Consider the following 14703-nt stretch of genomic DNA (forward strand, 5'->3'; position numbering starts at 1 on the left):
ATCTTTAGATTAAAACTTTGCAGACAGCAATATTTAGGTCCGCTAATGTTGGCAAACATTAGGGAGTGACAAAATACCAGAATTATTATAGTTATTATTGTCAGACAGTTTCAGTGCCTTGCTTTTGGGAATTGAGTCCCTAACCCTGGCAGCATTAGTGCCTTGCTCCAGGGAATTGACCTCCAAATCCTGGCAATATTAGTGTCTTGCTGTAGGGAATTGAACCCCTAACCCTGGTGTTGTTCTCTACAGGAACATTAAAGGAACACTTCAGTGATTTTTCACTTTTAAAAGCAGGGGTTTTTAAATATTTCTCCTATTTTATAAGACAGTTAAAGTGATGAAAGGTTGAAAAGCACTTTATCAGACTTTATTAAAATCTGATAAAGTCACTAAAACACATTATTGTAGCTCTTAAAGTGCTCCTCAATTCCCTGTTGAAATATTGCTGTGATTTTTCAATTTACCACACTGAGTTTTGAATATTATTGGATATTATAAGAGTAAAATAGTGATACGAGATGGGAAACACGATAACGTCACTGTTAACACACTCTGGAGCTCCTTCAAGCACATTTCAAGTTTCTAAAGGAATATTTTGGGAATATTGTATTGTTCAAATCCCACCCAGACTGTTCACAGCGCTTCCCAGGAGCCGCTGGGCGCTGATTGGCCAGCCTGCCTGCGCGCCACGCCCGCCCTGTGCGGAGACGCGGTTCTGATTGGCCCTTTGCGCCGTCCGTCAGCGCGGAAGCCCCGCCCTCGCCCCTCCTCCCTCAGCAGGCTAGGCTGAGCGGGCGGCTAGGGGACCCTGGACAGCTCCCGTCTCTGGAGCAGAGTTACGCAGGAGGAGGAGAGGCTGGATATGGGGAAGCCACAGCACAGGCCCGTATGATCGAGATAAAAACATTTTTTCTTTTTTTCTTTTTTTTACCGGGGAAAAGACGCCAAAATAACGAGCTGGAGAGGCCTTAAACACGGGGGAGAACGAGAAGGAGAAACGCGGAGCTGAAGGAAAAGGGTGGAATATACGGAGCACGGACCCATCCCGGCGCGTCAGGAGGAGAGGAGAGGAGAGAAAGGAGGCACAGGAGAGATAATTCCGCTCGACCTGATGGACTGAGAGGACAGATGAATGAAGACTGCCTACACTAACGCCTATAGATGCCTGGCCAAGGACCTGGACGCTTACGCCATGAACACGGAGATGACAATGGACAGCATTGGCAGCTTGCATGGCGGGGTGGCGGTGAGCTCGGTGGCCCATGACTCGGAGCTGATGAGCGGCCACAGCCCCCACCACGGCCGGGGGAGCTCGGTGGGGGCGCCCGGGGCGGCGGCGGCAGCGGCGGCGGCATCCACCCTGCGGATACACCAGGACCTGGCCGCCGCCGCCGCGTCCTCCCGTTCGGCCATGGTGTCCAGCATGGCCACCATCCTGGACGGGACCGGGGATTACCGGCCGGAGCTTTCCCTGCCGCTGCACCACGCCATGAGCATGCCGTGCGACACGTCCCCGCCGGGGATGGGGATGAGCGGGACGTACACCACGCTAACCCCGCTGCAGCCCCTGCCGCCCATCTCCACCGTGTCGGACAAGTTCCACCATCACCACCACCACCACCACCAGCGGCTCTCCGGGAACGTCAGTGGGAGCTTCACCCTGATGCGGGACGAGAGGGGGCTCCCGGCCATGAACAACCTGTACAGCCCCTACCACAAAGACCACATGTCCGGGATGGGTCAGAGCCTGTCCCCGGTGCTGGGGAACGGCCTGGGCTCCATACACAGCACCCAGCAAGGGCTGCACAACTACGGCACCACGACGCACGGAGGCCATGACAAGATGCTGGCCGCGGCGGCCAACTTCGACGCGCACCACACCGCCAGCATGCTGGCCAGAGGGGAGCACCAGCACCGAGGCCTCGGTGGCCCCGCGGCAGGGATGATGCCGCACCTGAACGGGATGCACCACCCCGGGCACCCGGCGGCAGCTTCGTCGGGCCACCACCACCACCTCCAGTCTCCATCCCACGGGCCCGTGTTGGCTTCCACCCGGGAAAGACCGCCCTCCTCCTCGGGGTCGCAGGGGGGGAACAGCTCGGGGCAGCTGGAGGAGATCAACACCAAGGAAGTGGCGCAGAGGATCACGGCGGAGCTGAAGAGGTACAGCATCCCCCAGGCCATCTTCGCCCAGAGGGTGCTGTGCCGCTCTCAGGGGACCCTGTCCGACCTGCTGAGGAACCCCAAACCCTGGAGTAAACTAAAGTCAGGCCGGGAGACCTTCAGGAGGATGTGGAAATGGCTGCAGGAACCCGAGTTTCAGAGGATGTCGGCCCTCAGACTCGCAGGTAAGACAAGAGAAAGTCATAGCCTACTAATCAACCGTTTACGCGCAGAGCGAAGCGCGCAGAGCTGCAGGTTCGGTTGGTTTGGTGCCAGGAGGAAAGCAACACAACACATCCCATAATAATCCCAAACATCATTAACAAGCAGAGCTCCTCTTGTTGGTTTAGTTTTTGTTTTGTTTGTGTCTGCGAGCAGCAGAGCGGCAGAGCCGGCAGCGCCACAACACTCCAACTCCGAGGAACGAAATTTATTTGGAATCAGGGTATTATGATTACCATTATTGATCAATAACAAAGAGATCGATAGGAAATGACAAGGTCACGGGATTTCCCTCCAGCACCCCCCACCCCCCTCACTCTGCTCTGCTTTTGCAACAGCCCAGATTACATTAGTGTCCTGTTAGTGGGGAAACACGGCGCTTTTTTTTTCAGCAAAAAGCAGACAGTTATTTTACTCAAACAATTAATTCGTGGTAATTTGGAATTAATAAGGATAAAGTAGTCCTACCATTTGAAATACAATTTACAAAAAGGCCAATAACAACCCCAGTACTACTGCCCCTTACATAATAACAATAATACTAATTACATTATTTTTACTGATGATAACAGTAACAATAGCCTAATAGGAGACGTGGTACTGTTTTCCCGTTTAACCGGTTCTGAAAATGTGGTCGATAATTAAAAAACAATTTAGATATTTGACATTAAAGTGATTTTGATGAGTAAAAGGCGTTTGTTCAGGCTTGATTTGATCAAGGGAATGAAAATAGGTGAACTCTCTGTGCTGAGCGGGTTTATTTAGGCATTAAATGCATGGAGGAATACAGGGACATTATTATTAGTCAGTCTTTTTGTTGTTTTACCACTAACAGGAGCAGCTTTATTATCAGTATCATTATTATTATTATCCCTGAGCGGGACAGAGTGATAGCGGCTGCTGGGGAAGTGTGGCTCGCATTGTTCAGGCGGAGGAGAGATGAGGAGGAAATAAAGGAGGAAGAAGATGAGGCAGCGACAGAGGAGAAGATGCCGTTGATTGGAGGGGGGAAGGAGCGTAAAGCAATCAGAGGGTCTGAGGTGCGTCCGGAGGGGGAGAAAGAGGTTTCATCTGCCGGGACAGAAGAGTGGGGCTGGGGCCCCCCCTAGTGAGGAGCCACGCTCCTGTCCCGGCTCCTCTCTATTGTCTGCAGGACGGGACAGGAGCGGGCAGGAGGAGCGTTTACTCTCATTTACTCTTTATGCTTTTAAGAATCAAAGTGAACCGATGCAGGCTGGACATGTCTGTGTTTAGGCTGCAAAGGAAGAAAAAAAAAAAAAAAAACCTCAGCAAAACATTCAATCTGCAAACGATACTGACTTTACAGTTTACAGTTTATCGTACCTCCTTTGGCATCTCTGTAATATATATATACATATATCTATCTATCTACCTATCTATCTATCTATCTATCTATATATATATATATATATATATATATATATATATATATATATATATATTAATAAAAGGTGTCAGAATAGGGGATAAAGTGTTTATTTTTATTATTTCCTTTTGTCCTCGCTATAATATTCCTGCTTTATCCCTATTAGTGTGCCATTTTATTTCTTATTACATAGATAGGCTATATCTAAAGGGATTTATAATGTTTTGTTTGTTTGTTTTTTATATTAATAATATTCCTATAGTGAACCCCTCTCTTTCATTTCCCTCTTCTTCTTATTCCTGTAATATTTCTGTAAGGGCTGAGTGCCCATACTGAGTTTAAGCCAGTGATAATACACCGTGAGCCCGTGCTATCTCTGTAATATTCCTATAATATAGCAATCGCTTGGCTGTACTGTATATCTGTAGGGATTTATAGTGTGTATTTTTTTTTTTTTTACTGCACAGTGTGAGTGTGATATTCCCGTGGTGTGTATCAGTGTGTCTGTGCTGCTCAGTGCTGAGGTCTCGTCACATTTTAAGGTTTTCTGTGGTAAACAGCTGCAGATCTCTGATGGCTGCATGAGATTTACGAGTTTTGCTGTGATTTTTTTCCTTCAAAAAATCAGTTTTATGATTCTCAAAAGGCTTTTGTGTTGCTCAGATGTGGCTGCATGCAGGTTGTCTAAAGTGTAATCAATGCAAACAGTTTGGTGCTTTTTCAAATTCTTACATCAGTCAGAAAACAAAAAGTCCCAGCAGGCGTCGATATATAGCCTATTTATCAGCTCCAGCTGTCCAACCTAACAGCAGCTCTGCCATAAACTCTGCCTTTTAACAGAGTTTATAATGTTCAGTTTGTGTTGACGTTGTGCAGAATGTGTCCCTTTAATTCTGTGTTTATTACTGAGGTTGTAGTTTGCAGAGGTCTGCTACTGGACTGCATTATACTGAGGTATGTTTCTCGTTTTTTGTCCTCCGTATTTATATACAGTGAGGGGGGACAGAATAGTGGAAACAGCTGTCAGCACTAACTATGAGCTCAATGCCAAACACAGAAGTGAATGAACACCTCTGTTACCGTGACAACAAGACAAGCTGAACATTATAGGCAGCAGGAGAGGAAACTTTAGGGCACAACAGCTGGACTGGACTGTGTGTGTGTGTGTGTGTGTAGATATGGATGTAGATAGATATATAGTTCTTGTTTTTGTCTGCATACTCACACGCCTGTCCCAAATGATTATTTATCTCTTAGACATTTTACTCTTATTTCATTAAGGTGTTTTTTCTTATTGTTTTGCAGAAGTGGCATTTGACATTATGTAGGTTTTTTTTTTTGTTTTGTTTTTTTTTTTAAAGTGGATGTAGGTTTTGACAGTATTTAGGTTTTTGACAGTATATGGGTTTATGAAGAGTGTATGCAGGTTTATGAAGAGTGTATGCAGGTTCATTAACAGTATGCAGGTTTATGAAGAGTGTGTGCAGGCTTATGAAGAGTGTGTGCAGGCTTATGAAGAGTGTGTGCAGGTTAGTGTGCAGGCTGTAGCTGTGAGGCGGCGTGAGCGGCAGAGATGGAGCTGCAGGGCGGCGTTAGATCTGGGCTGCATGTGATCTGTGTTCCCCTGTGTGTTGTAAAATGTCAGAGCCGCCTCTCTCTCTCTCTCTCCTCTCTCTCTCCCTCTCTTTCCCTCCCTCTCTCTCTCCCTCTCTCTCTCCCTCTCTCTCTCTCTCTACACTGCAGCCCGTCTCGCTGCCTGCAGCTTCATGCCACCAGCAGATTCTCCTCTCCTTCCTTTTCTTGTCTTTTCTTTCTTAGTGGGTTTTTTTTAATTTTATTTTGTACACTCGTCCAGTTAAAAGCAAACCCCCCAGACGTTTGGTGGCTCAGCAGCTTCGTGTTCACCTCCAGTCTCAGGCTGCAGCTTTAACATCACTTTATGCAATTATAAAACAGCACATATTGTATTGTATTGTATTGTATTATAAAAATAAAGAGGCTCAAACTTGGTCTATGAAAGATTTATGACGGGCGCAGGTTTGATTTACTTTTAGCCAGCAGCTTTTCAGTAGCAGCGCCGAAAACAACAGCGCGGAAGTCGTTTTTTTTCTTTTGATATCAGATGGTTTTAGAAGGAGAGAGAGAGAGAGAGAGAGAGAGAGAGAGAGAGAGAGAGAGAGAGAGACTTCAGGTTTTAGTTTCCTCAGAGAGAAGAAGAAGAGAGGAATGTGAACGAGGCTTCTCGCAGACGCAGATCTGTGTCATTCTAGAAGGGATTTTTCAGAGCGAGAGCGACAGAGGAGCCAGATTGGGATTAAGATTGTAAAGCAACCAGCAGATTTTATTTTTATTTTATATTTAGAAGGAGTATGACAGCGTGATGATGATGATGATGGTGATGATGATGATGATGATGATGATGATGATGGTGGTGGTGGTGGTGGTGGTGCTGTAAACAGGGCACTGAGGCCTGATGGGAGCGTTTGTAATAAGCATCATTAATAAACAGCACTGACTCGTAATTAAACTGTTAACACACCGTGACATGAGAATTAAGAATGCTGGCTAATTATTAGCAATGCTGTATGCACACACACACACACACACACACACACACACACACATACACATACACACAAATAAGCAATGTTAAACACAGATAAACATTGCACTTTTAACTGCACTATATTGATCTGATGAAGTAACATCATTTATAGCGTTACTTACTGATTAGTAAACATTATTATTATTATTAGTTATTTTACTGTTAACAAACAATGAAATGGTCATTAATAATATTACCAATCCTTAGTAATTCTGTAATTGATGTTATTTTGTTATCAGGTCAGTTTAGTTCAGTCAAAAATGCAATATTTATCTGTATTGTTTTTGTGTGTGTGTGTGTGTGTGTGTGTGTGTGTCTGTGTGTGTGTGTGTGTGCAGCATGACTAATAATTAGTTAGCAGTGTTAATTATCATGTCATGGTTTGTTAACACAACACAAGTTTAACAGTTTAATTAACTATCAATTTAGTGTTTATTAAAGATGGCGGTGCTGCTCAGATTTGTGATGCAGAGTAAAACATGAAGCTGAGACGTGTTTCACTTTGGTTCCAGGTGTGTTTGAACGGCTCAGGTGTGTTGTTGTGTTGTTAGTGTGTGAGGTCTTCAGCTGCAGTTTGAGCACGCGGCTCGGGACGTTCGTGTGGCAACAGGTTTTCAGATTTTTTCTTTGTACATTTGCTCTCAGCTGGTTTTCCGCCGAGAGAGAAAGCAGAAGGAAGCAGCTTCAGGTCACGGCTCAGCAACAACAAGCAGCCGACAGCGTGGAGGTCAAAGGTCACAGCCTGGGGGGCGAGGGGGAGAGGGGGCTGCAGGAGGAAGAGCCTTTTTAAAATCTCTCTTCTTCGTCTTCTTTGTGTTTTTTTTTTTTTTTTTTTATCCTCGAGCCTTGAAGTCGGCAGTTTGTTAAAATTCAAAATTTTCCCCATCAGAGTCCAGAAGCGACAGTTTTTATTATTTTTATTGTTTTTATTATTTTTATTATTTTTATTGTTTTTATTGTTTTTATTGTTTTTATTCGCTGCAGCATGATGAGCTGCTCTACGCTGCTGTGAGCAGGACTTTCAAACTTTTTCATCTTTGGACTGAAATTATTAGGAAATATGAAACTATTTTGGCCAGTTTATGTCTAATTAACCCTTTAAACCTGAGACATGTCGCTGGATTTCTTCTAAAACCCAACAAACAAACATAATAATAATAATAATAATAATGCTAGAGACAACATCAACACTAACATGATAACCATAAGAATAACAGTAATATTAAGAATACAAATAAAATAATACCCATAACACAAATACGAATGCCAATAATAATGATAATAATAATACTAATAATAATAATAACTACCATAAAATTAGCACACCAAAACGCATCCCCAAAACACACTCTTGGTTGGTTTGGTGAGAAAAAGCAGGACGGGCTCCCTGAAGCCTCCAGAGGTGAAGGAAAACTTCACAATAATGTACAAACTGCAGAAAGAAAACCTACAGGAAATAATGTGACTGCATCACAATGACAACAAACTAAGGAAATTAATTAATTAGAAAAAATAAAGACAAAGCAGCAAAGTGTGATCAGAGAGCGTCTCCCTCTGCTTTGTGTAGATTCTTATTTATTTATTTTCAAAATAATTATTACGATTTAATTTAGTACTTGTAGCTTCTGATTCTTCTTCTTCTGCTGAAAGCGACGACGTCAGCCCCCCAGAACTGATGTGAACTGTGAAAACTGAATTATGTGCAAAATGTTCAAAAATCTAGACTTTAAAGGGGCAGTACGCAGTTTTGAGCGACAACCGTTAAACAAAAGGAAGTTAAAAAAAAATAAATAAATCAAATGGTGTATATAAAAATGTATTATGTTGTTTGTAAAATATAAACAAACTCTGAAATGAAATGACATTGAAAACTGCCAGCTCACCGTTGTTGTTTGTTGTTGTTTACAAACATTTTTTCTATTGAAAAAATATTTTATGGCTTCTATTTAATTTACAGCTTCAAAATAATTTTTCCTTTGATTTATCATAACGTGAGATGGGATAACTCATGTCAGTCAGGGCTACGTAAGGCACCGTGTGCTGAGTTTTTTACATTGGAATGTGGAAATGCTGCAGGAGCCTCCACTTCACTCGAGCTTTCTTTCTCTTTTGGATTAAAAACCTGAGAAATGTGAATTTATCTGTGATCAAATCCCACGCGTTTCATTTTTTCATTTTCTAATAAAAAGTGCTGCGCTGGGAGCAGATCAGTGATGCTGCCCGGCGACGTTCAGGAGCATTTTGAGCTTTTCTGCAGCTTTTAGATGCAACTTTAACAAACAGGAAGACGTTTGGTTTGAGCTGACAGGACAGCAGCTCCAGCAGCAGGGAGGCGCCGTCACGCGGCTTCAACAGATTTTAAAAATTCACAATCAGAACGTGTGGAGGTTCTTAGTTCTCAGCTTTCAGGTTCTAGATGATAAATCTGTGCCTGATCTGTCCAGAAGGTTCCTCTGCTCTCCTCCCAGAGCGAGCAGTGGGCTTTCAGAGCTGCCACATCACTCCTCCTCCCTTTCCTCCATTCATTCCACTACGATATGAACATGAACTTTCAGAGCCTTCACACTTTCTTCACTCCAGTTTTCCATCAGCGGAATAACAGCTAATTATCAGCTGTGTGGTTTCTGAATGTTGAGGACTTTGAAAAGTAAAAAACAAAAACAAACAAAAAATTTTTCCCAGCGTCCCTGGAGCCGCTCGCCCGGCTCCGTCAAAGTGAGACAATCCACCTTCCAGCAGCTCTGAAGCTGATTTGCACAATGAAAGCTAATGAGGCTAACAACTACCTTAGACTTCAGGTCTTTATGCTAAGCTAACAGGAAATGCTAACCATAGGAACTGAACCAGTGGACGTCCAGAGGTGGACATGGTGTCCAACATCTGGTCTCAGCCTGGGGAAGTCGGGGGAAAAGGGGATTTTGACCAGAACGGTGGAATGTTCCTTTAAGGCCTGGTGATTTCAGCTGTTCACAGTCTCACTTTATTGATTTTAAATTGATTGATTTATTTTTTGTTTCTATTTAAATCTTGTTCTTGTCTCTTCTGCTCAGCTCGTGTTCGGGTCCCGTCTGACTCGCCATGTTTCTCTCAGCAGATTCAAGTCTGTGTGTTTGACCTGCGGCTCTATTTGTTCAGGCTGCAGGATACAGGGCAGTGAGGCGGCTCCGCCTGGCGCTCCCTCTCTCCCTCTTTCCCTCTCTCCCTCTCTCCCTCTCTCCGTCTCTCTCCCTCTGAGACTGTCGCTTTTGTAGCTATTTTATTCTGTCCTTCCTTTCTCTTCTCTTCTCTTCTCTTCTCTTCTACTCTGTTCTTTTCTATTCTATTCTGATCTGTTGTAAGTGTATTCTATTGTATTCCTTTCTATTGTTTTCTTTTCTACTGTAGTTTTACTCCACATTTAGTCTTCATGTTTTCCTGTCAGCCATAATGAGTGGAATCTATAATACAGAGAGTAAAAGAGGAGCAACAATATCAGCTCTGAGGTTTCTGCACAGCCTGTCTGACCCCCCCGACCCGTCTCTCTCTCTCTCTCTCTCTCTCTCTCTCTCTCTCTCTCTCTCCCTCTCTCTCTCTCTCTCGGGGGTCTTGGGGGGGGTATTATGTGATCAGCCGGGCCGGGGGGAATTGAACACAAGAGCCGAGGCAGCAGCGGCCCGATGAATTATTGATAGGAATGTGTGTGTGCGTGTGTGAGTGTGTGTGTGTGTGTGTGTGTGTGTGTGTGTGTGTGACCCGCCTCAGTCTGAGCACGGCTTCTTCACCTTGCACCGGGTTAACCAGGCAAAATGGAGGGGGGCGAGACAGAGAGACAGAGAGAGAGACAGAGGGAGAGAGAGTCTATTGTTTGGGCTGCCTGCCTGGAAAACTGGAAGCAGCTGAATCACATCTGAACAGAAATGAAGCCAAATCACAGAAAATACAATACAACAGAGAATAGAATAGAATAGAATAGAATAGAATGGACACATAGTATTGATTAGAGAGAAGGTAAGAGAATGAGATCAGAAGACAACAGGATGAAAAAATAGTTTACTGTAGAAGCAGAATGAAGCAGATAAGAACAGCTGAGGTTGAATGACACAGAACAAAGTGTGTGTGTGTGTGTGTGTGTGTGTGTGTGGTGGCACTGGATAAATAGAATGAATATGATGAAAACTGCAGCAGGATGGAGCACAACAGAAATAGGGTTTGTGCTTTTACTTTGAAAGGTAAATATTGTCCTTCTGTGATTGGTCAGTTTAAATGTCCTCAACATCTCGGTTTGATTTGCTGGTGTTTTCAGTGTTTCGGTGCAAATGAAATCCATGTCACAGGTGTGAACGTGGTCTCACACACACACACACACACACACACACACACACACATGAGACAACAAGTCATCCTGATGTAACTGAGAGCGTGAAGCAGCGATATGGTTTCTCTCAGAAGCTGATGAGGTTCAGCTGATGGGAGTGAACACATGAGTGTTGTTGGACAGTGTACTGAGTCAACACACACACGCACACACACACTCACAAACACACACACACACACACACAGCGTCAACCTGTGTTGAAATCTGAATGACTAAACCTAAATATTTTCCATTTTACGCATCCGCTCCAAGCAGAGGAGCGGTGCATTATTTATGACCCGGACTCAACTTATGAGAGACGAATTACCAGCAGTGTGTGTGTGTGTGTGTGTGTGTGTGTGTGTGTGGCTCCCTCTCTTTTGGTTTGGAGGTCTTGTGCCTTCAGGTTGGAGCTGCTGCATATTCACACTGTATTGATCTGAAATAATGGATTTCTTTTTTTTTTTTTTTTTTTTTTGTTGGAACTTTATTAGCATTCAGGTACTGGACGAGTTGAAAAGACATTAATCGCACATAAAGACGTATAAAGAAGTAGAAGGCACAACAACTGATAAAGGTGCAGAAATAAGATCATGATAATGATAAAAAAAAACAAAACAATAAAATAATAAAAAGGGGCGGCAGGTCACACAGCTACATTTGAAAAGAGCTTTGTGGTATTTAACAGTTTTTTTAAAATGTGTGTATGTGTGTGTGTGTGTGTGTGTGTGTGTGTGTGTGTGTGTGTGTGTGTGTGTGTGTGAAACTGAGCGGTCAGCACCATGAGCTCCACAGTTTTAATTCACAGTAAAATGTTTTCCAGTGTAAATTAAAGAAACACTGGATGTTTAGGCTGCCGAGGTTTTTTGTGTTGTTGTTGTTGTTGTTTGGCCTGCGGGAAGTTTCACATAAAGATTATTTTGAATTTGTTTAGTTGTTGTGAATCGCCAGGAAGTTACATTAAGAAAAAAAAAATTAAAAAATAGGGATTCTGCCTGCAGGGACTCTTAGAAGAAAAGGAAAGATATATCCTCCTTTTTATTCTGTTCTATATAATAGAAGTATTGAATAGTTACCCTGCTGAAGAGTCAGAGAGCTTTAAAACAACATACTAATGCCATCAGTCATGCTTTTTTTTTTTTTTTTTTTTTTTTTTTTTTTTGTATTGTGACAATTTCCCGTGACTTGGTTTACAGTAAAAATGTAGTCACTGGATTTCTTACAACATAAGGGAAAAGTCATGAGCAAATTTGCGAAATAAATAAATAAAATAAAATAAAATAAAATAATGGAACAGAAGTTAAAAAATAATAGCAAAAAAGAAAAACAAAAAGAAAATGCCTGAATAGAAAAACAAAAAGCATCTGAAAATTTACAAAAAAAAAATTCGAAATAAAAAAAGACAAGATAGACGATCTGTTTAAAGGTCAGGTCAGTGATGCTGGATCATTTTTCATTTTTCATTTTGCTGCCGACCCGCCTGGCAGACCCTCGAGGTCTCCTGGAGGATCCCCACACCCCACATTGAACACCAGTTGGGTAAGATGGGGCCGATATTGACCTTTGATTAATGATCAGATATCGCCTGACAGGACGTCTCCTCGTCTCGTCTCGTTCCCTCAGTTTCTCCTCACAGCCTCAATGTGTTTTTCCTGTCAGGCTTCTGGAAACTTCCTTTGAGCCAGCAGAGCTGCTTCCTGTGGACTTTTAGCAGTAAAATGTCGTCTCCAGGCTCAGCAGAGGAGATGAAGCTTGGCTGCTAAAAGTTGCATGTTGGCTAATTTGAGTAATTAGCATAATGAGCTAATTAATCACCAACAACTGGAAATGGCTGTAATTTATAATTTAGCTTCTTGTGAACTTGGAAAGGTGATCTAAGAGTCTAAATCCATGTTGGTGATGCCCAGAAGTAAAATACATAAATAGATAAATAAATAAAAATGGAAAAATAGAATTAAAGTAATATGAAATCCCATGTGGTTTTTAAATGCATGTAGATCAAATTATGCTAATGAGGAGCAGTCACATGACCGCAGTGTGGTAATGATAGAGAGATCCTTTATTGTCATTGTAATAAAATACAACAAAATTCCATTGGCACAAGGTAAAACAAGCTCAGGTAAGAGGACAGACTACACATCTGCACATGAGCACACACACACTGCACTCGTTCACACACAGGCCCTACAGTATGGATGGATCAGCAACATGGATTCAGACTCTCAGTTCACAAGCAGCTAAAAATTACAAGAGTGGTTTAATGTCCCTTTAACGTAACCCTCAGCAGCATGAGGGCCGGTTTAAAGGCTCATTCTCTTTCACAAGAAATCTGACTCAGCATCACTCATTTACTTTTTATTTATATAACTTATATTAACTTATTATACATTTTCTTTTTCTTTTTTTAAGTATTCTCGTCTCATTTTTAAAAAATTTTCTTGTATTTATTTTATTTTATTTTTGCCACTGTTTTTAAGAAGAAAGAATTTAGAGATTTTATTTATTTTATATATATTTTTTTTTTTTTTTTTTTTAAGAAGAAAGCAATTTGAGATGTTATTTATTGATTTATTTATTCTTTTATTTTCTTTTATTTTCTTTTATCTTATTATGTCAGTGGATGTAAGAAGAAAGAATTTAGATTTTTCTTGTTTTTTTTGTTAGAAAGAAATCATGTGAGTTTGCTCAGGTTTTTCCAGGGAGTCCAGGGCAAAAAAAAGACTCGTTTCTCTTCCCTTTACTTTGAGAGTGTGTTGTTCTCAGTGTCGGTGTTTTCCGCTGTGAAACAGGCAGCGCTTGGATCAGCCCCGGCCCGCTCCCTCGCTCTTCCTCCCCACAAGAACAGAGAGGCAGCGGCGCTCTGATTTCTCGTTAGAGTGTCCACACCAATTACTGCAGAGTGGTGGCGGCGGAGCGGCGAGCGGCGAGCCCCCGGCGTCTCCGCCGCCCCGAGTCCAGAGGAGAAAATGGCCCTGTCGCCGCTTTATTACAGCGGTCAAATCAAACGTGACACTCAGGCTCCGAGCTTATTCCAGCAGAGCAGAGAGAGCATGCATGCAATACAATCAGTCACACACACACACACTCTCTCACACACACACACACACGCACACAGTAACTCACACACGCGCGCACACACACACACACACACACACACACACACACACACAGAGTGCAGACAGCAGCTCCAGCAGAAAGGCCATGAATTGTGTGAGAAGAGTCACCCGGTCAAACTCGCCCTTAAAGGTGCAATGTGTCGCATTTTTAAAGGAACAATTCACTGAAAACACCAGAAAAAAAAGGACATTTTCCCGTTTACACCTCAGTCACCCTGCAAAGGAATAACATGTGAACTCACATGTGAAATAAACCACATATGGGTTTGGAACACGTGATCTACAACCACATGTGATTCAATTCTTTCACATGTGAAAAAGCAACATGAGGAACACATGTGCTCCAAAATCACATCTGGTTTATTTCACATGTGAGTTTTATGTTTTTTCAGATGTGGAAATTCTAGTTCAGAAGCCAATCACATGTGAAAATGCAAACTCCACATGACTCTGTGTGACCAATTTTCTTTTCACATGTTGAAAATTTGAATCATGTGAAAATAGTAAATCACATGTGAAAATATCGAGTTTAGGGGACGTTTTCCTTTGACACATGAAAACGCTGAAATGATATTTTCGTAAGGGCAGTCTGTCTGTTGAACCATCAAATGTTTAATTTTGCTAAATTTAACAAGCTTGGTTAAATTCTGAAGGACTGTTGCCGGGCAGAAAACAGGGCCTTCCTCTCTCCTGATTGGGTCATTAGAGACAACGTGACGTGTGTAAACAGGTTAAAAATAACACCTGAACTCTGTCCCTCATGAATCTTTTCAAATGTACTTCATCTGCCACCTCGAACTATAATACTAATACCAATACCACTATTACTAATATTAATCATCATCACCATAGTAACTATATTTAAAAACAGCTT

At 42.6% G+C, this 14703-nt stretch overlaps 1 protein-coding gene across 3 annotated transcripts in view; it reads left to right on the forward strand.

The window, feature by feature from the left end:
• Positions 1–1135: 1135 nt before the first annotated feature.
• Positions 1136–14703, forward strand: part of onecut2 (one cut homeobox 2) — a 37404-nt gene continuing 23836 nt past the window's right edge. The window contains exons 1-2 of one of the 3 annotated variants that reach the window (XM_030065472.1): positions 1196–1318; positions 1379–2351. In XM_030065472.1, the coding sequence (XP_029921332.1) occupies positions 1196–1318; positions 1379–2351 (1096 nt within the window). Of the gene's footprint in view, positions 2352–14703 lie in introns of all 3 variants that reach the window. The other 2 variants (XM_030065473.1, XM_030065471.1) reach the window with 2 other exon arrangements.

Source organism: Myripristis murdjan, chromosome 12 (genome assembly GCF_902150065.1).
Source record: "Myripristis murdjan chromosome 12, fMyrMur1.1, whole genome shotgun sequence".
In the NCBI taxonomy this organism is placed as follows: domain Eukaryota; kingdom Metazoa; phylum Chordata; class Actinopteri; order Holocentriformes; family Holocentridae; genus Myripristis; species Myripristis murdjan.